The 27,302-nt window shown below is 42.6% G+C and overlaps 2 protein-coding genes across 6 annotated transcripts in view; one reads left to right on the forward strand and one right to left on the reverse strand.

Moving 5' to 3' along the window:
* Nucleotides 1-4,062: 4,062 nt before the first annotated feature.
* Nucleotides 4,063-7,368, forward strand: GDF11 (growth differentiation factor 11). Its single transcript, XM_081309448.1, has 2 exons — nt 4,063-5,327; nt 5,838-7,368. The coding sequence occupies exons 1-2, from the start codon at nt 4,995-4,997 to the stop codon at nt 6,216-6,218; spliced, it is 714 nt and encodes a 237-aa protein (XP_081165574.1). The 5' UTR covers nt 4,063-4,994; the 3' UTR covers nt 6,219-7,368.
* A 151-nt stretch (nt 7,369-7,519) lies between these two features.
* Nucleotides 7,520-27,302, reverse strand: part of SARNP (SAP domain containing ribonucleoprotein) — a 55,469-nt gene continuing 35,686 nt past the window's right edge. For 4 of the 5 annotated variants that reach the window (XM_081309450.1, XM_081309449.1, XM_081309451.1 and 1 more), the window contains 2 exons: nt 16,767-16,856; nt 12,677-14,339 (listed from right to left, as the gene is read on the reverse strand). In XM_081309450.1, coding sequence (XP_081165576.1) covers nt 14,298-14,339; nt 16,767-16,856 — 132 coding nt within the window. In that variant the 3' untranslated portion in view covers nt 12,677-14,297. Of the gene's footprint in view, nt 9,136-12,676; nt 14,340-16,766; nt 16,857-27,302 lie in introns of those variants that run through there. The other variant, XR_014024017.1, reaches the window with a different exon arrangement.

Below are 27,302 nucleotides of genomic sequence, written 5' to 3' on the forward strand. Positions count from 1 at the left end.
GGCTCCCAGCTGGGCCGCAGTACTCTGTGTCTTCCCATCGTCCTGCCACCAACTCCCCGCCCGATGCTCCGCAACGCGCCCACCCGGCTCCAGAGAACCGAGTGCCCCTCTCTGTCCCAGGAATAGGATCCCAGAACCCAGTGTACCTCCTGGCAGCCCAGCTGGCACCCTTTTCATCCTGAGCCGTGTCTCACACTGGGTATCCCAAGGGGCCAGGAAAACTGTCTTCTTGGTACCGACCGATCTCAAGATAACTCCATTGCGCTGGGGGCTTAAGGATAATTATTTGGTTACTTAAACCTCAGTGTTCCGTCCCTTATTCACCGGCCCGATGGCAACTGGACTTGAGAGAGAGGAAGACCCAGGGGAGAATGAGAAAGAACTGAACGGGTGTTGGGGGAGACCCAGGCATCCTAGTCCCTGGCTTAAGGAAGCTGAATACTGAACACGTTAATAGACATGAGCTGCTTTGAAATTTTATGGCCTGGAAAATCCAGGCCAATACCACTACCCCCAACTCTATCTCTCCCTAAGGTCAGGTGACTCCCTCTTCCCCTCCCCCCACTGAGTCTCCCCTGACTCTTCAACTCCAGGGAACCAAACCCTCTCTTATTCCCTGGTGGTTTGGCAAGGTCCCCCACCCCCCAGTTTGGTTTATGGCTCTGAACAGAAGAGGGGGGAGACTGGTTTATTGGCAGATGGGTAATAAAAAGCTGGGGGCTGAGGGTCCTAGTGGCCCACATCCATAGGAGAGGCACAGGAACCCAGGTGTGCATCTGGGAGGTTTAGTACCTGGTAATGCCAAATGTGTTTCTGTAGAACTCAACAGTACTTAATCAGGACTGTAAAGAAAACTAACCAGGAAAACTAACTGGATTTGTGTGTGTATGTGTTTGTATGTGTGTTTGTGTGCACGCACACACAGGCGAGCTATGCACCCCGCACCAAGGGCTGGAGATCTAATCCTCGTTTCCTCAGTCTCCCTTCTGCTCCTTTTAAGACTTCTGCTTGTGGAAGCTGGGGTCAGTCTGAGATTGACCTAGGGCAGGGGTGGGGGTGGGGGTGGGGATTCTAGGAAACAGTAGTAGAAGAATTCTGATCAAGAGTTTGCTGGAAGAAGATGAAGGATACAGAGGGAAAAGATGCTCTGGTCTGTGTGGTATAGTGTGTGAGAATTCCCAGGATGGGTGACAGGGCCTTGGACTTCCCCTTGCTCCTCACTATGCCTAGCATTCCTTAGCTATAGGTCTGAGCTCAGAATTAGCTCTATAGTGGGGATGTGGGAAGTGAAGGGACCCTGCATGCATGGATGGGGCAATGAAGGTTAAGACTGAAGGAGGCACCAGCAGTTGGGGTCTCACCCCAACTTCCACTCTTGTGCCACCAACGCAGCACTTGGGTAACTAGGGAACTGGGTCTCCAGCCAGGTATTGTACGTCCCCTTTAAGAGCCTAGCTGAGCTCTTAAGAGAGGGAGGGGGAGTGGAGGGAGGGGGGAGGGAGAGAGGGGAAAAGGAAAAAGAGACTTTTATAGTCTAATCCCCAGGGACCCGCTTTAATAAGAGACTTGTGCTCTGCTAATCGGGGGAGGTGTTTGTCAGCAGAGATGGCCTCTGCTCCCCTCCCCCTGTCTCCCCTCCCCCAGCCTTCAACCCTGGACCCCAGCCCCCACCTCGCCTAGACTGCTTTGCTTGTCCTAGTTCCCTCTACCCTCTCAGGCTCTCCCACCCCAGCCTTCATCCTGGGAACCCAGCCCCCTGCCCTTCTGGGAGCCGAGCCCAGCCCTCAGTTTCTCTCTCCTCCCCATACTGAGAGGCCCCTGCCCTCTCAGCCCAACCTCCTGCCCCTAGGCCTTCTAGCCTGGTTTGGAAAAGGGTGTGTAGTTGGGGGTGGAAAGGGGAGGCCCTAAGTAAGGAGGGGGTTGGGCTTTTGCTGAAAATAGTGCAATGACCTCTCTCCCCCAGCAGCACCGCCTACTAAACCTGACCTGCTGCCTGCCACCAACCAGATCAATCCAACACATATGTGGCCCCCTCCCTTTCCCATCAGAGCTGTTAAGGATTCTCTCAAGCCCCTTTCCCTCTATAGCTCTACCTGCTTATTCTTTGTTCTCTCTCTCTACCTTTTGTGTCCTCTTATCTTTACCCCATCAGGTTTAGCTCCCTCCTACCTCTAACTTTTTAACCCCCACCCACTCCTTTCTACTCAACCCTGGTGTTCTCCAACTCCCAAACTTATTTCTTCTCATACCACAATCTTTCTACAACCTCCGTTTCTCTGCCTCTCTCTACTAACCTGACTTCATTCCTGGATCTTCTTGATTCTTACTTCCCTCACCTTCTCCAGTCTTTCCTGACTCTTCACCTTTCTCTTTACTTTCTCCCTATGTCCTGTCCCCTAGTAGTACTGACTAGTCTCCCATCCAGTGTAGAAGTGTATGAGGATTCCCTGGGATGGGCAATCCTTTATCTGAAGGAACCAAAGGATCAAGTGCCCAATCCCTCACCTTCAAATCTTAGGTCAGCTAAAGGTAGTAGGGTATGTTTAGAGTTTAGAAAACCAAACATTTATTGAGAAACTACTACTATTTTCACATTCTTTAATGCTCAGCACCTAAATCAAGAATCATTACTATCATACCAAGAAGTCTATGGGAAAGGTCAGATGAGGAGTCAAACAGTGGTTAAACCCACTTCAATGTATCCAAGGACAGTTTAGGAAGAACTCTCAAGCACTTGCCTGTGTAACTGAAAACTGGGAGTTCATTCAGCATGTATTTATTGAATACTTCTTGGTACTATGGGAAGCACTAAAGCTACAGTGGTGAGTAAAATATATAGTGTCCACCCTCAAAATGAGTATCTTAATAGCAAGAAATAGACATTTCCTATGCCTAAATTGGGCATAATATGCTATTTGGATTGTTGCTTGTCATTCCAGAGCTCACCAGTAGCTTCCTTGCTCCAGCTACTCTCCTAATCTCTGAATTTCCATTCCCCAAGCCCCACTCTATTACATCATTACTGAAGCTCCAGCCAGTAGGATAAATGGGAGGACTAACAGAACACTGCACCTCAGAGAAACAAGGAAGACGATGATGCAGAGGACTTTGTGTATTGTGACCTAAAATATGAAGATTACAAAGGACTTTCTTCCTATCCTATTCAGAAGGTCCTCCTCTCCTGGAGTGAAGTGGGAGAGTGTTCATGGATGTTAAGTCCTCCATGACTACACAGACTGTTACGTGGGCATAATACCTAAGGGCCTACCTGGACTTCTGCATCATAGCTATATGGGACTGGAAAAGCTCATTCCAGATTCTTCTTATCTAGAATGAGAATGGTCATTCTTGTGAAACATGATTCAGGGCATTACCAAACTATCGAAGAGATTAGGAAATGGAACTGGAAGAAGCTGGGAGCACAGGGATATATTGAGCATCATCTTTAATCCCCAAGATTTAATTTATGGTCCAGAACAAGGGGGGAAAGGTCAAGATGTGAAGTTGGGATACTGAACCTCTGTAGACTTGCTGGTGGTCCTGGACCAAAAAAAAAAAAAACAAAAAACAAAAAACAAAAAAAAGAAAAAAAAAAAAAAAAACCACAAAGGAATCTCAGGGGAGAAAAAGCTACTGAATTTTGTTTGTCGTGCTAGGGATTGAACCCAGGAATTCATACATGCCGGGCACTTCCTCCACCACTGAGCTACATACATCCCCATCCCTTTTTTCCCCTAAGTTTTGAGACAGATTCTTGCTAAGTTGCTAAGGCTGGTCTTAGACTTGCCATCCTCCTGCCTTAGCCTTCTTGAGTAGCTGGTATTACAAGTGTGCACCAACTGTACCCTGCTGATTATAGTTGATATGGTATGTTGAATTATTGTTTGTTTTGTTTTTGTGGTGTTGGGGATTGAACCCAGGGCCTTGTGAATGAAGGTAAACATTCTACCAACTGAGCTATATCCCCAGCCCGAATTATTATTTCTTTTTTTTTTTTTAAAGAGAGAGTGAGAGAGGAGAGAGAATTTTTTAATATTCATTTTTTAGTTCTCGGCGGACACAACATCTTTGTTGGTATGTGGTGCTGAGGATCGAACCCGGGCCACACGCATGCCAGGCGAGCGGGCTACCACTTGAGCCACATCCCCAGCCCCCGAATTATTATTTCTGATGCTTTGGGAAAGTAGGAAGAAACACAATTTTTCCCTCCCTCAAAATCTGAAGCACTAATGGTGGTGATGATGAGAAAGCAGCTAAGGAAACTTCTTTTTAGGAGAAAAGGAATGAGGAGTCAGATGCATAGGATATGCTTGGGTAGTTTCATTCTGGTGCTACTGGGGATGACACAAGCCTAGATTTCAATTCTGGTTTAGTTTATAAGATAAATTTAGCCTACATTCCCTCTGGACCCCGAGTTATATTCTCTGAGGCCACCTTTTTTTTTTTTTTTTTTTTTTTTGCCGGGGGGATGCCAGGTTCCACCTGCCCATCAGACAAATCAGCAGAAATGGGGCAAGGTGACCTAAGGACAGCAGATGTGGTAAGAGGTATGGCTTCTATGAACAGCTTAAAGATTCAGAAAAAGTTGGAGCCTTACATTCTGGGAATAGTTGGGGAAAGGGAAGGGAGAATTCCCTGATAATTACCTTTTACAGGTTAAAATGTAGAGGGGAACCTGTGTATTAGAATAAGTAAATGGATTAGGGAATTGGTACAGATTAGTAAGGACTGATAGAGCCCTCATCCAAAGTGAGGAGGCAGTTTTCAGTACCTGAAACCCCATACGGATAATCCATAAGATAGTCACAGGAGAAGGGCAAAAGCTGAAACCCTCAGGCTGAGGAGTCCAAACTGCCAATGCCACTCAGGGCTGCTGATCCTTTCTACAAATACCCTTTGCTGATGTTGTGCTCCCTTCTCTCTTATCAGCGGATCCTGCAGTGCAGACAGATGGCAGTCCTCTCTGTTGCCATTTCCACTTCAGCCCCAAGGTGATGTTCACAAAGGTACTGAAGGCACAGCTGTGGGTGTACCTTCGGCCTGTGCCCCGCCCAGCCACAGTCTACCTGCAGATCTTGCGACTGAAACCCCTAACTGGGGAAGGGACCGCAGGGGGAGGGGGTGGAGGCCGCCGTCACATCCGTATCCGTTCACTCAAGATTGAGCTGCACTCGCGCTCCGGCCACTGGCAGAGCATCGACTTCAAGCAAGTGCTACACAGCTGGTTCCGCCAGCCACAGAGCAACTGGGGCATCGAGATCAACGCCTTTGATCCCAGTGGCACAGACCTGGCTGTCACATCCCTGGGGCCAGGAGCTGAGGGGCTGGTGAGCAGGGGGCCTGAAGTGGTGGTGGATATGTGTATCCTGGCCCTGAGGAGGTGGGGATGTTAGAAAAAGTAGACCAGGAACATAAAGGGAGGTGGGGACCAGTATTACTTCTCAGGCCAGAAGCTGATTCTAGATGAGTTGGAGGATGGGGTGGCAACTGTCACTTTTCAGGGAACCAAGCCAGGCAGCAGCTGAAAACTGGATTTGGGGTAAAGGTGTCAGATAATGGAACCCAAAAACTGGACATTGATGAGGCCCTGAGCCAAGGGGCTGATGAAGGTCAGGTTGCCAGGACAAAGAACTAGGGAAGGCTGAGTTGAGAGATGATAGATGGCAAGAAAAGTGAGTTGAAGATAAGGTGGGGTGGGTGGGGCAATGGAAAAGCCAAGAAGTCAATGGTTTCTGTTCTGATGCCACTATTGAGAGGCAGATGGGGGGGGGGGGGGAGGACAGGGAAGAACTTTTCAGGGCTATGTCACATCTCTTTCCCCTCTCCCTGACCTTCAGCATCCTTTCATGGAGCTTCGAGTCCTAGAGAACACAAAACGGTCCCGGCGGAACCTAGGCCTGGATTGTGATGAGCATTCAAGCGAGTCCCGCTGCTGCCGATATCCCCTCACAGTGGACTTTGAGGCTTTTGGTTGGGACTGGATCATCGCACCTAAGCGCTACAAGGCCAACTACTGCTCCGGCCAGTGCGAGTACATGTTCATGCAAAAGTATCCGCATACCCACTTGGTGCAACAGGCCAATCCGAGAGGCTCTGCTGGGCCCTGCTGCACCCCTACCAAGATGTCCCCAATCAACATGCTCTACTTCAATGACAAGCAGCAGATTATCTACGGCAAGATCCCTGGCATGGTGGTGGATCGTTGTGGCTGCTCCTAAGGTGGGGGACAGTGGATGCCTTCCCCACAGACCCTACCCTGAGACCCCAGCCCTGGCCCCCATCTCCCCAAGCCCTAGAGCTCCCTCCACCTCTTCCCATGAACATCACACCTTGTTCCCTGACCAAGCAGTGTGCAATACAACAGAGGGAGGCAGGTGGGGGTTGAGGGACAAGGGGTTGGGGAAACGGGAAAGGAGGGACAGACATAGTTAGGGTGGAGTGTTTGATGTTTGCAGGTAAGAAGGTTTGGCAAGAAGACAGAGAGATGTAGAGACAGAAGTACAGAGGGATAGAGACAGGAACAAACAGCAACATTGAGAAGGCAAAGGAATAGAGAGAAGAGACTAGGCAGAGACAAACAATGAGAAAGAGACAGAAATGGAGTAATAAATGAAAGCCCCACACCAAGCCTCCTTTCTTCCACTGGCAAGGTGAGGGGCTTGGTATAGTTTGGGGAGATCCCCTGACTATCCAGTAGGAGAGGAAATAAAAAATCCATTCTTAGCATCTTCCCTCTCCCCCTATAACAATAACCAGGGGAAGGGAAGCAAGGGCAGGGGCAAAAGTAAGGATTTGGGAATTTTATTTATTTATTTATTGTGACTTTTCTTTGTTTTTTCTTTTTATTTTTGGGTACTTGGCTTTACTGGAATAGGAGGGCCCCTGCCCACTATGCCCCATTTGTCCCTTATGCCCCAAACCCTGCTCTTCCCCAATACCCACCCACTTAAGCACTTGTATAAAGCCTCCAGGGTTGGGAATGGGAGTAAAGGGCAAGAGGGCTGATATATGTGTTTCTAACCCATAAGCAACCTAACTAACCAAATGGGTTGAACTGAGTGGCCATGGAAATAGTACAAGATTGGCGTTTAAGAGCTGAGGGAGGGGAAGTCCTCAACATCCAGGATCTATGAGAGCGCCACTAAACTAACCCTCAGACCCACCTTCTCCAAGGTATTGATTTAGCCAGAGGGTATAGCCTGTTTATGCCCAAATTACCCTCAGCCGAGAGAGACCAAAGAGCCTGTGGAATGCCCCTGCTCCCAGCCTCTATCTTCAGGTCAGTAAAAGAGTAGAGACCCCAAAGTCCCCCAGGTCTGGGTAAGATTATAATGGGTCAAGAAAGGAATAATAAGGAGGCTGAAGGTTACAGGGCATTTGAATCCAAATCACTGCTCTGGGCTAGGGAATAGAATCTGTAGACCAAGGTGGAAGGGATTCTGGAAGGGGGACATTTTAGTCCCCCACCCCCCAAAGCTCAGGGTGGAAGGAGGGAGAAAAAGGGAGCAGAGTGTCTATATAATTTTTAATCTTTTATTTTTGGAGTATAGAAGTACCTGGAAGCAGGGAGGGGATAGTACAGTGGGGAAAGGCATCTGACAAGGCCAGTTGACGGCAAAGAATGGGAAGGAAGGAGATTCCCTGGTTTGAAAGGCTAGGAAGCAGGCAGAAAGTAGTTGCCACTTCATCTCACTAACTGGGCCAATTCACTCCTCCCATAATCCTGACTCACTCTCCTCTGGACTCACTGTGCCTCAGTTTCTTCCCCTCGATGGAATGAGAAATAGCAGCACCCGCCACAGCCAAGAGATGAATTCTGAGCACTTACCACGGGCACTTTATGGACATAAAATACCTCTCGCTGTGGGACAAGATAACCAGGGCACCAGAGTAGTGGTGAAGATATGTGAGGCTTAGAGGAGTCACAGGCTTCAGAGAGTACAAGTTCCCCTGCCTCCCAGATGGACAGTGCCTGAAGCCAAGGAGTTGAGAATCTCCACACCCTATCCATACCTCACCAGCAGATCTCTTGGCTCCAGGCAAGAGCCTAAGGATGTCAGGAAAGCAGGGGGTGGGCTGGGGGGGCGCGGAGACCTACAGCAAAATGGTACTCTTAAGTAGAGCCAGCAGTTATGGTCTGGTAGAAACAGTACTGAACTGAAGTAAAGCCTGAGGTGGAGAGCAGACCTGGAAGGCTTATTCTTCCTGAGCACATGTCTCTCCTGCTTGGACCAGACCACTGAAGGGGCAAAGGTATGGTGACCATGCTTGAGAAGGTGATCCTGGTGAAATTTAGCATCTTACTTCTATTCTCATAGTGAGAAAATGAGATAAGGTGTTTCAGTAGAGAAATGAACAGGGACTGTCAAGCTTTTCAACTCACCTTCCATATTGCAGCTATTTTAACCCCAAGTCTCTCCTCTCTGGCCCTATTCTTCACCCTTCTGCCCCAGTCTTGGAGAACAAGACACACCTGACCATTCACATTTCTTTGATGGAAGGAGAGGAGCAGAAAAGTGAAGAATAGCACATGCTTCCCCGCAAGGTCAAATACCTCTTGATCTTGGACAGGGTGGGGACTGGGCAATAAACTTTAGGTAACTTCCCTCTACAAAATCTAAACAGCTAGGGCATTAAACTTGGGGGACACTTAAAAAATTGCCCTTTAATACCACCAAATAAAGACCTTTGCAAAGTCAGGAAAGCAGTCATTTCTCTTAGGAATATAAATCTGAGTTGAAATTGCAGTCCCCTGTTCCTCCCTATCCCCAAAGAGGCATGGGATAGAAAAGCTTGGAGACACAACCCAGCAACCCAGTGGGGGCTGTCACCCTTCCCCCACCTTATGTGTGTGGACCTGGCCAGTGCCCCTCAGAACATATCATTACTGGTGTAATTATTTACTTTGTGTATTTGTTACATCATGTGTGTGATTGCCTTTGTTAAGGGAGTATGGGGCTGACTGGGGCACTGGAATGCCAGGAAAGGACTTCTTCACTGAGATCAAGGCTTCCTCGAGGGAACCACTGCAAAAAGGCCATCAGGTAGTTTTCAAGTTATGTGACAGAGGGCAAAGATGGCCATAGGGTGCTCTGAATTTTGGGATGGTCACATGACACAATCCAGCACTTGAACCTGAAAAAAGAAAAATAAAAGCAGTCAAAGAGTTTAGAAATCAGTGCCAAGCTCTTCTCCCTAATCAAGCGTGACATTTATACTTGGGAGACCAGGAATTGAAGAGGATCTAAGAGAGGAAACCTTTTGCTCTAGGACTAAGAAGATGGGGTCCTTGGAGCAAGAGAAAAACCACTACAGATCTGGGTGTGTGATGCACACTTGTAACCCCAGCAACTCAAGAGGCAGAGGCTGAAAGATCGCAAGTTTGCAGCCAGCCTCATCAATTTAACAAGACCCTGCCTCAAAATTAAAAAAAAAAAAAAAAAGGACTGGGGATGTATGTGGCTCAGTGGTAGAACACCCCTGGGTTCAATCCATGGTAATGCAAACAACAATAAAACACAAAAGTGCTTGTGGGATGAGGGTTGGGATATGTAGTCCAAGACAGATGGACAGAGGATGAGAAAGGAAGGGGAGTTCCTTTCTCTGGAGAGCTTGATTCAAAACAGTCCCCCAGATTATAAAACTCTCCCAGCCTTCATAGAATAGGAAATCTGAAGTTTTCTTAGTTAATGTCTGCTATTCTGCAGTCCCTACTCCTAGGTTTCTTCAACAGTTTCACCAAAATTCATGAAACAAACTGACAGTTGTTTGCTTTGTCTGCAAAAAAAGTGATTAAGCATTTCAAACAATCTTTGAGCCCACTATACCTAGAGGGCAATTTCCAGGATGTTACAAGTTGGGGGTGGCAAAACAACCTTGCCTGACAAATAATAACATAAGGAAAGCTCCTGTGACACCAGCATGATCCAGAACAGGCAGCAAGGATACTAAGGGTTCAATGTGCCATCATGCTTTCCCTGCCTTGTTCATTCTACTACCAGACTGACCCCACCCTATACCAACTACAAAACAAGTTGAGACTGGGCAAGTAACTACAGTGTTGTGCACTGTATCATCCCTTAGGGAACTGCTTTATCTACAGTTCTATCCCTAGCTTTTGGCCTGAGTCAAAATGGTTTTCCCCTCAATACTCAAAGGAATACAGAAGAAATTGTAAGATGAGTTTTAAGTCTTTTCTCCTTTTCCCAAAACACCCTCCAAGAAGTGCATCAGGAGCTATCCTATCATTAGTCTTTACCCAGTTTTCGTATGTGAGGGGCATGCCCCAAGCTAATAAACAGCAAGCAGTGTAACATTTAATCTCTGGTGGATAGTGGGGCAGAAGTAGGAAAGTCAATGCTCCAGGTGACAATGTTAATTTTCCTACCCATAAGCTGAGGATTAAGAGAAGAACTGGAACTCTTCCCCCATCTTTCAAGTCTCCAAACTCCCAAATACAATTGCATAAGAACATATATGCGTACATACACAGGCCCAAACTCACCCCCCATTCTTTATCTAGAATCTGTTCAAGTGGGGAAAAAAAGTGTTCTTATCCTACTTTTATTTTACCCTTATAAAATTAAGAGCTAATATTTTTTCAATGATTATTAAGCATTAACTATGCTAAGCAAATTATGCTAAGTTCATAATATGAAAGTATTAATTTTCACAGCAACCTTCATAATACTGATACAGAGTCTGGAGAGAGTCACAGAATTAAGTAATTTGCCCAGGGTCATAGAGCTAGTGTGACAGAATAAGAGACTAAACCTAAATAGTTACTACGTACATTACATTCTATTAATAGTGATATAAGAGAAAACAAAATACAGGGACAATAGAGAGGAAAGAGATGACAAAGTCAGGAACAAGACGGTTCAAAGGGTCTGCAAAGGAATGCAACCTTTTATTTTCAGTCCTCTTGGAGGAAAAAACAAGAAGAATCTGGAAACAGCAAGAGAAAGGGAGATCAGAATGTGTGTGTGTGGGGGGGGACTTTAATAATCAGAAGTAGCAATGCCTGTCAGAGGCCTCATGTAAGAGAACAGGGAAGCAAAGTACAATGATACACACCTGTAATCCCAGCTACTCAGGAAACTCGAGTCTGAAGGATCCAAATTCGAGGCCTGGGCAACTTAGTGAGACCCTATCTCAAAATTGGGATATAGCTTGGTGGTAAAGTGCCCTTGGGTTCAATCCTCAATACTGGAGGGGGGCGGGGAGCAGAGAAAGGTATTCTCTCCTAAGTTCCTCGCTACCCCATCTGTTTCTCATGTTAGACACAGCAAGGGGACTCAGCTCAACACTAAGAAGAGGTCTGGCACAGTGGGGTATATTCATAGTCCCAGCTACTCAGTAGGCTGCAGCAGGAGAATTGCCAGTCTGAGGCCAGCATGGGCAACACAGGCAACATAGAGTAATGCTGTCTCAAAATACAAAAACAAACAACAAAACACCAAGAAGCTCTGCCCTTATTCACCCCTTCCTTCCTATAGCCTTTGCCCACACTGAAAGTTTTAGTCTTCTGGGGGGAAGGGCAGCTTAGGGTGATGGTGGTGAAGACAATGATCCTAGAGAACCATAAAAAGGTGCAGATTTACAGCTAAGGAAGCTTGTTCTCTCCACAGCTTTTATAGACTCCCTCATTAAGAGCCTCCAGGTATGCGGAGAATGTCACAGCTTTACAGCAAGGAAAAGACTGGAGTCAGCTAACTACAGGAGTGAGACTCAGGGATAAGAAGGAAGGAAAGATATTTGGATCCCAGATAAGAATTATAAGCCTAGGTGTCTATTCTGTTAGGCAAACAAAAAGGACTTTTTTTTTGGTGCTGGGAATTGAACCCAGGGCCTCAGCATTCTACCGACTGTGCTATATCCCCAGCCTTGGACTTACTGTTTTAAATTCAGGGGGGCCAAAAAACAAAATAAATAAATAAATAAATAAATAAATTCAGGGGGGGAAAAATCCTAATTTTGAGCATTCTATACTATTCATGCTCAAAAAGTTATGTGTGAAATGACTACACTGAGACAGAAAGAGAACATGGTGGTCAGGCTTGGAGGTTATAGTCATTTGACTGACATAGGAAAACATGGCATCAAAGATCTGAGGAAGGTGGGCATGATGGTACATGCCAGTAATCACAGCAACTCAGGAAGAAGGATCACAAATTCAAGGCCAGTCTTGGCAATTTAGAGAATCCCATCTCAAAAACTAAAAAGGGTTGGGGATGCAGTTCCGTGGCAGAATGCTCTTGGGTTCAAACCCCAGTACCACTAAATAATAAATAAGTGGGGAGTGAAGAATTGAGCTAAGTAAAGAGAATGATGAAGTGTAAAGAGTAAAGAATCTAGCGAATAAGGCTGAATACATTTCTTTCTGTAAGGTTGTAAAGACTAAACAGACAAAGTGAAGAAAATTTCTGAGGGACCCATTGCTCTGTTCCATTATTAGCATCTACCCTATTCCTCCTTTTTAAAAAACCATCCTAGAGTAAGAAATCCTTATTGAATCTATAATCTTATATTACAAAACTGAATAATTCTTTTGGTTGTTTTCAGATGAAGGCATAGGAGAGACAGAGAAAAAAAAAAAGCTAGTTCTGAGATTAGAGCCTGAAGTCAAGAAAGGGAGGCAAACAGAACAGACTAACAGGAAGGGAGGGAAAGTCACTCCATGTATAAGGTTTATTTGGTTGAGGATATGACAAAAATTTAACCAACTTTCCTTCTTGTTCATTTCTCCAGAATCTCAAATGGGGCAAAATTCACAAAAAAATGGGCAACCTTTGGATCTGTCCTCCAAGGTACAGTTTTCTTAAAATATCCAACTTTGGTCCCTTGTCACCAACTATAGACTTGACAGAAATAAAGAGATTCTTAATGTTACAAAGTTTTGAAAAAATTATAACCTTTCTACTGATCACAAAAACAAGCAGGTTTTCACAGAATTAAAGACAAAGATTACAAACAACAGCAATGTAAGAGTTAATAACGGGAGAAAATCTTTAAGATACCAGGCTTGTAAATTTTATAATCCTACCTCACCAAAAAACAAACAAACAAACAAAAAACTTCTATAGATGTCCAAATATAATGATTAAGAGGAGACACCCTACATCAACACATCTGAAAAGACTACCAAGTCTCAGATTTATAGGAAACTTCAAATGCAAACAAGCAACCTGCTTGGGGAGAGTCAAACCTTTTCTAAGTAGGAAGCTCAGCAAGGAAAATGAATTTTAGTAATATCCATGAAACATTACCACCAAAACTGCAATAGCATCCTTCTGCAACAGAAGAAGATAAACTAGCACAGGGCTTAACAAAAAGCTAAGTAGAGTTGGGATATAGCTCAGTGGTATTGCACTGGCCTTCCAGGTGCAAGATCCTAGGTTTAATCCCTGCCACTGAGCGGGGGGGAAGAAAGGTAGCATCCCATCCCATTGCTTATGTTCTCAATTATCTAATAATGTTTAATGTTTAACATTTTTTATATTCTTTCATACTTTGAATCCCTACATTTTCTTCTATCTCTGAGGAGCATCCAGCCCATCAATCTTCCTGAACTGCAAAACTGACAAGGTCCCACACAGTGATTTGTTCTGGAACCAATTATCATGCCAGGCCACATGGAAAATAGGGTCCTTCTTACTGTAAGGACCCTGGGCTCCATTTTATCCAATAACAGGACTTTGTTACTAGCTTATAGTAGGGAATTATAAATCATTAGTCCTTGTATTTATATTGTTTCTATCTCCTAAAACCTTCTATGCTCCCTCTATTTTATCTCTATGGGTCACTCCAACCTGCTAAAGCAAAGATTCAGGGAGTAACTTGACCTCTTTACAGAAGTTAATGAGGTAAAAGGATGCCTGTGAGTACAAGCAAAGGTAATAAATGTGCTTAAAGGGTAGACTCATACTCATCCTTGTCTTCTTTTCTAAGGGATAAAGACATTATGGCTAATTCCCCATAATATTTGCTCCCAAAACTCCCCTTATCTTACCTAATCTGGCTCCAAGAACTTATATGAGGAGCACCTAATAAAACACATTGTTCTCTTTTCTGTTTTTTTATTAACAAGCAAAATAATTAAAAACAAACCACAACAACCTTAAAGTTGGAACAACAGTAAGTTAAACTGCTGCTGGAGTTCACTGATGTACCTGAGGTACATGCTCCCTCACTGCGAGGCAGGACGTAGGCACACGACTGTGCATTTAGGTATACATGTGACCAAGAAGAATCAAAAATGGAAACCACGGGAGAATGGAAAGCATCAAGAACTTTCATCACGCAATCCCAAAACGCTCTGCTCTTTTCCTCTTCTTTGCCTGTAAGGAAAAAGCAAGAAGAAAAAAATAGTAAGACAACAGTAGCTTAGGTTCCTGGCTGCTTTAATCCAAACTCACATGAACTGTCACAAGGTCCAAGAAGAAGGGATGACCCTGACTTTAAGCTCTGTAGCCAGAGATTTCATTCCTGAATCTCTTCAGTTATTTAGCTGAGGAGGTTTAGTGAGAAAGGAGAATGAAAAGAAAAGATTACAGGAGGTGGGAGGGGAGGCGAGCAAAGGAGAATAGTAGTAGAAAATGGAGAGATTTTCTAAGGAGACAGAGCCCTCAGCCTGCAAATAATGGGTCCTGAATAGGTTGGGGAAAGTATTGGGGAGGGTATTGGGGAGGGAGATGAAAATTTCAGGGAACAAAGGTTGCTGTGGATGCCCCTTTGAGCAGTCAGGCCCAATAGTAGCTATTCCTTAGGTCTCTAATCCACAGAAAAGAATATAAATCTTCAATGCCAAAAGAATAAATTTAAAGAGAGGAGGGTGTTTACAGATGACTCCTAAGAGAGGCAATACTGGAGGGGGGCCACAAAACAGCCTAAATCCTTCATTCTCACAACCACTGCTCCAGCAAAGAAGGAACCCTTTTTCAGCCCATTCATGCCAAAGGTCTAACCCATATTATTTAAAAAAGAAAAAAAATACGCACTAGCCCACTGCATCTCACCTGGACTACTAAGACAGTTCTCGGAACTCAAAAATCTTCTTGTGAACTTCATTAGCCACAGAAGTTATGACTCCTCTACATATGCTGATTCTTCCAATAAAAACCACTGTTCCCTGCCACCCAATCCACAACCTCCTTACCTTGCAAGAGGTCAAGTGTACCTACTTAGCAAGCACGCCTGGTTTAACAATAATTTCTTTGGCAAGAAGGAAACAATTTCAACAGGAATTAAAACAAACCTAAGTTTACTTCAAGCTCATTCTGGTAAATCAGGCAGTAAATGAATAGATATAAGAGGTGACATTTTATTCTCAGAAGCACAAAGAATACAAACTTCTTTAGTTTGTTCCAAGTAGAAAGTGCAAAATGATCTGACTATAATTTTTAGGCTTACTTACAAGATCATCTCTGATATTTATTCATAAAGAAGCTTAACAAGAGTTTGAGTGTATAAGGAAACAAAATTTAGAGGCTGTCTCCAGAAGCAGATGGAGGGAAGAAATCCTGGATTAAGTGGAAGTTTTAAAGAACATTCCAAGGGGCTGGGGATGTGGCTCAAGCGGTAGCGCGCTCGCCTGGCATGCGTGTGGCCCGGGTTCGATCCTCAGCACCACATACAAACAAAGATGTTGTGTCCGCCGAGAACTAAAAAATAAATATTAAAAAATTCTCTCTCTCTCTCTCTCCTCTCTCACTCTCTCTTTAAAAAAAAAAAAAAAAAAAAAAAAGAACATTCCAAATTCTTTGCTCTTCAAGAAACTTCCTGTAACACTACAAATACTCATTATTTCAATTGCACTTTATGTACACCCCAGGTGACAGATATCTGGTCTCAATTACAGATATTCTCAAATCAGCAAAGCAACATTGTCTGTCAATGCTGAATCTCAATGAATATGAGTTACTCCAGTGGAAACTGAGGCATGGATGAATATGAACCTTAAAAAAAAAAAAGATACTCTTTCCCTTTGTAAATAAAGTGGTAACAATAAGGGGATGGGGCTAGGACTAAGACTCAGTGGTAGAGTCCTTGCCTAGCATGCATGAGGCCCTGGATTCAAACCCAAACACTGCAAAAACAAACAAACAAACAAAAAACCCCAAAGTAATAAGAACAAAAACTCTCATTTGTGATTCGTGTCCAATGCCTATTCCAGAGAAAGTTGGGCACAATTACACTTATATCTAGGCTGGAGGTAGCTTTATTAAATAATCAAAGGAAAAATGCCCAGTAACAAAAACACTATTATTTATTCAATACTTAAAATACAACAGGCATTAACCTGAGTGTCTTACATATAGCATCAATTCAGTCTTGAAGTACTACTCTGAGGTGAGTATATTATACTCTCCTGACAATGAAACAAAAGCTCAGGAAAAGTGGTGGAGCCAATTTTCAAATCCAAACCGACATGATTTCATCACAAGATGACACCCCTCCCGCCTCCCAAGCAAAAGGCAAATGACTTGTCCTGTGGGAACTGAAGAAGTAGGCTGGGGGCGGCTGGGGTTGTGGCTCAGCGGTAGAGCACTCGTCTAGCATGTGCAAGGCCCTGGGTTCAATCCTCAGCACCACATAAAAATAAATAAATTAATATAAAGGCATTGTGTCCAACTACAACTAAAAAAATTAAAAAAAAAAAAAAAGTAGTAGTAGTAGTTTGGGAAAACAGAGGTGTTTTGCTCATTCAACGTATTCACCCTAATTTCCCCTTAAGAGCTCTATGAAGTATTCAAAGAATATTTCACCTCTGTATCCTCTGTGGTTCCAGTTCCAGCTGAACTTGTGACAATTCCAAATCGCTCCTTCCTCTTTTTCAGCTTTTCATCATCTTCAGACTGTTCAGGACAAGAAAAATGGTTGAATAAAGCTAGTCTCTATTCACAAAGTAAATAGAAAAGAAATCATAATTTACTGATTATAATATGCAAGCCAACCTTGTACTGAGATAAGGATCACACACAAAACCAGAAAAGACAGATAAGAAAATGAATAAGCTAGTAGTATAGTTTGGAGATGTTGTGAGATGGGTGGGATTTTTCTTTTTTTTTGGGGGGGGGGCAGTATTAGGGATTGAACCCAGCAGTACTTCATCATTGAGCTACATCCCCAGTCCCTTTTTATTTTCTATTTTGAAGACAGGGTCTCAATAAGTTGTCAAGGGTGGCCTCGAACTTCTGATCCTCCTGTCACTATGATCATAGGCTTGTGCCATCACACCTGGCCAAGCCTGACCTTTGAATTATGTTCTGTTTTCCCATCTGGAAATATGATCTTTTCCTCACACATGTACTCCTGCCATGGTATCATTTGGCACATGTGTATGGATCCTCACTGCTATGTGTAGACTTTCAGCCTCCAAAACTGTGAGCTAAATAAGTTATCCAGCCTCCAATTTTTTTTCAGGGCCAAACTTATATTTGTTAAGAACAGTAAGCCCTCACTACATTGTCATTGTTGCAGACCACAGAGCACCTTCAGAACTTGATACAAAGAATTCCTGTCCATGAAGCTAGTTACAGAAGAGTTCTCAGTTATTTCTTTACAGCAACAAAAAACGGTAATAGTAGCATATTATACCTAGAATGACTAAAAAACTTATTTTAGGTAGGGCTTCAATACTCTTTAAACTAGAGTAGAGAAACAGCAAGAAATATCCATAAAACAAACTTCTTGCTCAAGAAATTTGGTAGCTCAAATATATGGAAAACTAAGGTTTGATGGAGTAACTCCTGCAGAGAACAGTTTGGTCGAAGGTATCTAAGCTGCCTGTTGAACACACCAACAAGTACCATTTACTTACCAGGGAACAGAAGGGAAAGGGAGCCAGAGTGGTGTTTCTGGAACTTATAAAGAAAATCAAGTGTTTGAAACACCCAGAAAAGCCACAGAAAGTTCTAAGTAGTTTGAAATGATTTCGAGAAAAGGTATCCAAGTGACAGCTGCAGTCATTTAAGAGATATGCTCTAGATATTTTTCAAGCATCAATGACCATTCATGATGCTTGCCTAGTAACTGGGGAGAATATTTCATCTTACTATGAATCAGACCTGGTCACTCCCCCTATTCCACCCGGTGGTACTGGGCTTGAACCCAGGGGTGTCTACCAGTTAGCTACATCTCCATTCCTCAGCCCTTTTTATTTTTTTAAATAGCAAGACAGAGTCTTGCTATTGCCAAGGTTGACCTTGAACTTTCAATCTTCCTGACATAGCCTCTCAAATTGCTGGGATTACATGCGTGTGACACTGTGTCCAGATACTTATAGCTATTTTAAAGACTGAGCTACTGATCTGGTGCATACATGAGTGGTAAAGCACTTAACTAGCACGCACAAGGTCCTGGGTTCAAGACCCAGCTCCACCAAAAAATAAAAAGAGAGATAAGAAAAACTGACCTACTGTTTACTTCCAACATTATTCAATATAACAGTCCTGGATATATTCAAATAAGGACCTAAACATTACTGGTTTTGTGTGTGTGTGTGTGTGTGTGTGTGTGTGTGTGTGTGTGTGTGGTATTGAGGATTGAACCCAGGACCTTACGCATGCGAGGCAAGCACTATATCAACTGAGCTATATCCCCAGCCCAACATTACTGTTTTATTTATCCCATTTTAAGTTATTTTTACATTCACCTTCCCTTCACACCTAGTCACCAGTTATCAAAAGCTCAGCCTCAGGATTTGTAAATACCACGTGGGCTCCCCAAGTGTTCTTCCCCCAGAAAGATTTTCTAAAACTTGGCACATCTATTCAAAAATCCCATCTTCTCATAATCTCAACATCCCCTCTACTCCATATAGACATACCCACCATCACCATAGGGCAAGAGAGTTTATTTTAAATGAGTTTTTCTCTATGTGGAAATTACATTCCACAAGGAATTTATATTTCTATCATCTACAGGTAGGCTGTGTCTTTGGTGTCCCAAAACCACAGAGTCAAAAAGCAAAAATAATTAAAAGACCTACCAAAAAAAAAAAAAAAAAAAAGGAATTTTTCAATACCTCTGCTCTCAATCCCAACCAAGGAATTGCCTTTGTCCCCATGACCACAGCAGCCATCTCTACAATAAAAGGCAGGGCAGCTATCCAGCATTCTATGCTCAATTTATTTAATTAATCCAGCTCCTTGAACAAAGCATCAAGAATACTATCTCAGTCTTTGATTCTTTCAGTTTATTTTCTCCCTTTTGCTGTGCCTTCTTTCTAGTGAATAGGAAGGAGCCAAAAAGCTGGAGAGCCATGAAGGAGTAAAGAATCCTACACAGGAGTTATTTTTAAAAAGTATATTACTACAATAAACTGTTGCCTACACAGTTTTTCCACCTTTTTTATTGTAACTATCAATCTATCCTGGGTGCCCAATTACTATAATCTAAACTACTTTGTGTGTGTGTGTGTGTGTGTGTGTGTGTGTGTGGTGCTGGAGATGGAACTCAGGGCTTTGTGCATGTGAGGCAAGTACTTCACTAACTGAGCTATATCCCCAGCCCTCATCTAAACTACTTTAAAACACTAAGCCAGGTTCCAAGAAAAAGACACATACTCTTGTCCTTTGTCATATAAAAAAATAATAACAACATTATAGTCACTAACATTTGAGTGCTTCCTATGTGTCAGGTACTGTGTGGAGTTCTTTACATGCAGTAATACATTTAATTTGTTTAACAATCCTATAAAGTAAGCATTATGATTAAATCCATCCTGTAGATATGAAAACTGGAGCTTGGGGTGATTAAATAACTTGCCAAAGTCTCACAAATAATGGCATAGTCAGGATCAGAACCAGGAAATTTTACTCAAGAACCCACTCCTAATTTTACCATCTCTTCTGCTATCACACATAAGTATTTCTTTGAAAGAACTGTAACAAAACAGAAGAAATGCTTAATTCTCAAAGGAAAAGGATAATCAAGACCCTAAGTAGTTAGAAATTGCTTTAACCATTTCCATATCACTCATATAACTGGGTCAACACTAAGATTCCATCACTTTTCTAGTATATCACTTATCTCCATTTTATAAATTACATCTAGAGAAAAGACTCCACTTAGTAAGTTTCTTTTCGCCTCAATTTGTTTCTAATTTTGGCTAACTGGCCCTGCTAAGAAGCATTTCCAGTAAACACAAAGCCCCACCATACTTTCACTATTAAGGAGGAAAGTTCCCTTGATTTTGTCTATTGCCCCTAAGATAAAAGCAATTAAGAGATACAAATGGAAATTTCATAATGAGAACCAGTTTCAGGGGGTTTCAAAGGAGCATCCCTTCTTGGGGAAAGACACAAATAGAACATCATTATGCTGAAGTACCACTTTGAGCTTGCTTTCTTTTTCATTCAATTCAGTGCTAGAAGTACTTCAGCAAGTTCCAGTCAGAGAAGGACATACTACTGATGAAACCTAGCCTTTATTTGGAGTGCTTGCCTCACATGCACAAAGCCCTGGGTTCCATCTCCAGCACCACACACACACACACATACACACACAAAAGTAGTTTAGATTATAGTAATTGGGCACCCAGCATAGATTGATAGTTACAATAAAAGTACAGACCCTGAGGTCACTCCCTTCACAAATCTCACCACAAAGCTACATCCACTTGGCAAGTGGGGAAGCAGTCTTTTTCCTTGTTCTTTACTTTGCTATATCCTAAACTGGGTAGTTTGAATTCTAAATTAAATCTCCTGTATTTTCTTTTGAGCTCAAAAGTGAGGAAAGGACAAGCAACAGAAAAAGGAGGTGAGGATACACTTCCCTAGTCACTAAGACTAGTATCGGAGATTTTCCCAGGAGCTTTCCCTTTTTAATCAGATTTTGGGGGCCTCTCCTAGAGATCCAGGCGGAGCATCTGCTCCAAATTCATCAGGGGCTGGGGGGGGGGGGGGCTAACACTGCTTTCCCCACCTACAGCCTGCCTTTCCCCCCCCAACTAAGCACCCCTCTTACAGCCTCTTTCCTTCTTGCCCTGCAGGGAAAGTGCACAAGAGGCCCAGTAAATCAACACAGTTCTAATGATCTTTCTCACTTGACCCTTCTAGCCTGACGGAGTCACATGGAAACAAACGTACAATAAACTTCACTCCATCTTTAGCTCCTTCCTGACAGGTTTTGATTCATGGGATGGTGAGACCCATCTGAGGGAAATTACCTCAATCAAAACGCATCTCTCTCTGCATTCATCAGGCCAATGTTCCCCCAGGCCATGCTCAAGTGCACAAATGGGGTTATACATCTGCAGACAGTACTGACCTCTCTAATTCGGTGTCATATACATTTGCAAACCTTTTCCCTTCATCACTTTCTCAATTCCCTTCTCCAAATCCTCAACTACTAAAAATCTCTTTTTTCTTCCTGTGTATGACCTTGTGCAGGAGGAAGAGTACTTGAATCCAAAGTGCTTTATTTCCTATCAAGTGCACACTCCTTAAAACATACAACTTGCATCTAAAATCAGAGGAGAGGGCTGGGGATGTGGCTCAAGCGGTAGCGCGCTCGCCTGGCATGCGTGCGGCCTGGGTTCGATCCTCAGCACCACATACCAACAAAGATGTTGTGTCCGCCGAGAACTAAAAAATAAATATTAAAAATTCTCTCTCTCTCTCTCTCTCTCTCCTCTCTCTTTAAAAAAAAAAAAAGATAATAATTTCAGCACACACAAGCCTCATGGCATCCAATAACTGCCTTGTTTGCTTTTCCTTTTTAAAATCTCACTTATAAAATGAGGAAGAATTCTGGAAAAAAAAGAGGGAGCACCCATAAGAACAGAAGGCATGATCTATATTTAATAAAACCAAATACTCCCATGAAACACTATTACTAAAAAAGAAACAAAAAAGAAACATTATTACTGTATGCATGTATTTATTTATTTATTTGAGTGGTGGGGATTGAACCCAGGGAGGTTCTACCACTAAGCTACATCCCCAGCCCTATTTATATAATCTATCTATCTATTTATTTATTGGTACTATGGATTTAACCCAGGGGCACTTTACTACAGAGCAACATCCTCAGCTTCCCCCTCCTCTTTTTTACTTTTTATTCTGAAACAGGGACTTGCTAAGTTGCTGAGGCTGGCCTCAAACTTGCAATGCTGCTGCCTCAGTCTCCCAAGTAGCTGGGATTATAGATGTGCACCATGTGTCTGGCTCCTTTTTACTTTTTGAGACCCTCACTAAATTGCCAAGGCTGGAGTTGAACTTGTGATTCTCCTGCTTCAGCCAGGGATTATAAGCATGTACCACTGCACCTGGCTACCATCTTCTCTTTCTAGGACTAGGTTGCCAGGCTTTATTATTTCCTAAGTATCAATGTCTACAAAAAGAGATATGCTAACATTTTTGAAAAGAGTAGGGATCCAGCCTCTACACAGACCCAATCTCAGGTACTCCAAAAACCCTAAAGAATTGCTCTTGTTGATCTATGTGACATCAATTATTTATGATCTTTTTTAGGTACTGGGGATTGAACCCAGGGCTCTTTACCATTGAGCTATATCCCAGACCCTTTTGTTTTTTGAGTCAGGGTCTTGCTAAATTGCTTAGGTTAGTCTCCAACATGCAATTCTCTTTGCTTTGCCTCCTGAGTCACTGGGATTAAAGGCACATTACTACGCCTGTCTGTGGCATCAATTTAAATCAACATTTTCAATAGTGCTACAGCCATAAAATTAATTAATCCATTCACTAGTCATTTAAATTAGATTCATCTGAGTGTCTACTTTGGGTCAAGCACTGTTTTGGCCCTGGAATATAGAAATGAAGAAGATAAAGATCCTCTGTCTCATGAGGCTTAGAAATACACCACCAAGTTACTATAAAAATGGGTATACTGGGGCTGGGGTTGTGGCTCAGCAGTAGAGTGCTCACCTAGCACACTCGAGGCCCTGGGTTTGAGTCTCAGCATCACTTAAAAATAAATAAAATAAAGGTAGTGTGTTCAACTAAAACTAAAAATAAATACTTAAAAAATGTATACATTGTTCCTTATATTACTGAATTATGAGGACCCACAGGAATTTTTTCTTTCTGATCCCCAGATCCAAAATACTCCAGCTTTTTATGAGCAACCTGTTAGTTTTTACCTTGTGAATTCTGTGAACCACTATCAACAGTGCACTGTGCTTTCCTCTTTCTGCTGGCTGACTATAAAGTTTGGAGCCAAATGTGTGGTTTGTCTTTGTAGAAGTGATTTGAAAATTTTTCTATTATAAGAGAGGCCAGACAGCTGGGCTCAGTGGTGCACATCTGTAATCCCAGCAACTTGTGACATTGAGACAGGAGGATCACAAGTTCAAAACCAGCCTCAGCAACTTAGCGATGATGACCTAAGTAATTTAGTAAAACCCTATCTCAAAATAAAGAATAAAAAAGGGATGTAACTCAGTGGTTAAATGCCCCTGGGTTAAATGCCTAGGAGAGAGGGAGGGAAGGAAGGAAGGAAGGGAGTGAGTGAGTCCTGAAGTACTGACATGAGAGAAACATAAGATCTAGAAAGAAAAACCCAAATATCAGAACCAGAGGTAGGAGCTTAGAAAGCAAGATGAAGTGCAGTCAGTTACAAGGTTGCTGGTGGTCCCTTTAGAATTTTACTCCTCATTAAATATAATGGAATTTATTTAAAAATACTTCAATGACCTGAGAAGGAAAAAGAGAGGAAAAGAAGATACCAGGTGAAAACTAGAAATTTTAAATTAAGGACTCTTGGCACATGTGCTGTAGCCAAGAATTAAGTCCCAAGTGGAAAATCAGGTTCAACAATTGGCAGTTAAATACCAAAGATGTTTTCTTTCTTTCTTTCTTTTTTTTTTTTGAGAGAGAGAGAATTTTAATATTTATTTTTAGTTATCAGCGGACACAACATCTTTGTTTGTATGTGGTGCTGAGGATAGAACCCGGGCCGCACGCACGCCAGGCGAGCATGCTACCTCTTGAGCCATATCCCCAGCCCAAAGATGTTTTCTTTCTTTCCTTTCATCTTCTTTGCCCTCCCTCCCTCCCTCTCTCTCTCTCTTTCTCTCTTTCTAATACTGGGTATAGAACCCAGGGCCTCACAGATGCTGTAGCTCCACCCAGGAGCTACAGTCCCAGCCCCCACCCCAGAGGTGTTTTCTAAAGTAACTGCCCTTTTTTTCTAACAGAATACCACTATTAATAACTCTACCCAAAGTGGAGTTATAACTTGGTGAGTTTCCCAACACAACTTGTGTCTTTAAGATTCAAATTCAAGAGGACATTTTTCAAAACTTAAGAATTTCATCCTGACTACAATAAAGAATAGTGCTGGCCTGTGAACTAGGGTTATTCTGCCAAAAGGAGTCCAATTTGATGTAATTAGCACCCCATGGCCATGTGTTCAAAGCATTCACCTTCTTCAACCTTATTACCACTGCCACTCTGGATCATAAAAAGAAAACTAGGAGAAACAAAACAATGACCTAAAGTGTAACCCAGGCATATTTAGGACATTCAAACTCAGTAATTCCCAAGAACACAAAAGAAAGTATTCACTGGACTCAAATTAGACATATCTTCATATTCTCAAGGATACCAGAATAATTTTAACCAAGCCAAACACTGTTCTTGGTTGGTGAACAAACTCACACTCCATCCTTTTCATACCATGTTTAAGGAACACAAATTCCAATCTAAAGAATTCAGTCAAAAAAAGGGAGAAACTCTGGTACTGCAATGAATATTTCCCTCAGAAGTCTTTTATCTGCAGTCATGGAAGAGAGCCTTACAGTAATCTAAGATAGTAATATTAAAAAAAAAAAAATCAACTCCCCCCTTTTGAAATGAATTGCACATTAAGATGTTAACAGTTCTCAGGCCAATCTAATTTTCCAAGGGAATGTAAGGTAGTGAGACAAAAAGAGAGCTTTATGGTCACTTTTCTGAATTTCATTGCCACATGACTGATGGCAGGATGAAAAGCAGAGCCTGGGGGCTTGCAGGGGATGATAGATTAATGACAACACAGCCTTGACTTCCCAGATGTAAAGGTTATGAAACACTCCAGGGTGAACTTTCAATTTCATACTCACAGGGTAAATGACAACAACTGATGGTTTTTCTCTCAGAAAACACTTCAATGCTTAAACACGCAGCTGTCACTTCCCTGCCCCTATTTCTGAAATCCATCTGAACTTTTTTTATTCTTGAGCCTCTCTGCCAGCCAGATCACAGAACAGGAGGTGATCCCCCAAAAAACAATATGTAGACTAAAAGATGAAGGACTAAACTAGTAGAGTATGCCACCTCAGCAGGTAACATGGTAAAGAGATACTCCAACATTCTACACACATATGCGTAACACCTCTTCAATATAATCACCTGTTCTCAGCAATCTCCAACTGTAAAATCAGAATCAACTTTGCAGGGCTAGTAGGGGGCTAGGAACTTTAAAGCTATATCAGAATTAGAAGCACTAAAAATAGTCACCTCCTCCTATCTTCACAGAATCTGAAACCAAAATCACAGTCTACTCAGAACCCAAACACTCTTTTAAAGATTCACTAGCTCCTATCACTTTTTCTTTCTCTCATCCAAATCAGGTTCTTTCCCCAACCCCCCTTCTCTTTAGCCCCAGAGGAGGTCGTCTCGGTCTTGCTCTAGCTGATTGTAGGACAAAGCAAAGCAGGTGGAGGAAATGAAGGTTTCACACTTGAGACCCCCGGAAACTGAGTTTCTATTAAAAGTCTCCACCTCCCTCCCTTAAAAGCCAGGAAGCTGCTGCTTTTAAGGATAAGCGATGCAGAGCTTGGCAGAAATGTCAAGAAGTCAGTAGAGGGAAGCTAAAACTTTAGAAGGGAGGTTAATGCTGTCTTAACCAAAACATAAAGAGAATGAAGAGGCAAAAAAAGATAGTTACCTGAGCATTCAGAAATTTAGAATGAGTAATCGGAAAACAGTGGCTTTTTGCCTGGAGTATTTAAAAATGCAGATTCCAAGAGCTGAGATGCAGTGGTAAGGCATTTGCAAACAAAGTCCTGGGTTCGAACCCCATTACAGCAGGCAGATTCCTGGCTTCACCCCAACCATAAATCAGAATCTCAAAAAGAGCAGGCATACAGAGCTGAAAGGGTTCCCCTAGTAATCCTTCTGTGCAGCCATATTTGGGAACAATTGCAAATAGCTTTGACAAAATATACACAAGCCCCACCTCACAAATATATTTATTTGGTAGCAGTGGGATGAACCCATGAGAGCTCTACCACTGATCTACAATCCTCAGTCCATTTTGATTTTGAGACAAGGTCTTGCTAAATTGTCAAACTGGCTTCAAACTTGTGATCCTCGGGCCTCAGCCTCCCCTATGAGATGATAGGTATACACCACCATGCTGGTTTAAACCAAAAAGTTTAAAATAATTTATCTTATAGTTTAAATAAGTGGCCATCCAGCTCCAATCTCCCCCCACTAACAGCAGGGGTCTTCCAAAAGTTTATGCTTCCTACAAATAGGATATCTCAGCTATAGGGATATGAAGGTAAAAAAACTGTGAAGGAATCACACAGGGCTCTGAGTAGTGTCATCTTACTGCCTTCCTAGAATTCAAATAGAGAAGCAAAGAGAATTTTTCACCAGAATAGTTCAATACAAGGAAAACATGCCAAAGGTCACCAAGGAATTGGGAGGCCAGCCTGAACAACACAGCCAGACCTCATTTCTTAGAAAAACATGCCCAAACAAAATGAGGGCACACTTCAGGTGCACAGGAGCAAAAGATAGGCAACTAGGTCCAAGCATGAAAAGGATTTTGTTTTTTCCCTACAGAATTGATACAAAGAAAAAGGAGGAATATCAATAAGTGGGAGAAGACGATTTCTCCTAAGGCTCACATATTCTGTTTATTCATTTAGAGCACTAAAGAGGTCCATCCTATATGGCCTCTCGTTGTAAAGCTCTGTTCATTTCCAAATGCTCCTTTTTTTCAATCATCACATACTTAAGCAGAGGCATGGTAGTAAGAATTTTGTAACTGCCTCTGCTTTATACCCTAATAAACTCCACCAATAAATACTTTCTAAAAGTCCAGACCAAGCATTTCAAACATAATCCCCTTCTCAACTGCGTATCCATTGCTAGAGATATGAAGATTCAATATTTGATCTTTAATAAAGCATCAAGTCAGAATAGTAGCTTAATTTGAACTCACAGTACTTATTTCATTTTGAAAAGATTTTGGCCTAAGATTTGTATTTTTATTTGATTTTTTTTTTTTTTAAGTTGGTGCTGGGGATTGAACCCAGGACCTTGTGCATGTGAGGCAGGCAC

The sequence above is a fragment of the Spermophilus citellus genome (genome assembly GCF_964194105.1).
Source record: "Spermophilus citellus genome assembly, chromosome: 10".
In the NCBI taxonomy this organism is placed as follows: Eukaryota; Metazoa; Chordata; class Mammalia; order Rodentia; family Sciuridae; genus Spermophilus; species Spermophilus citellus.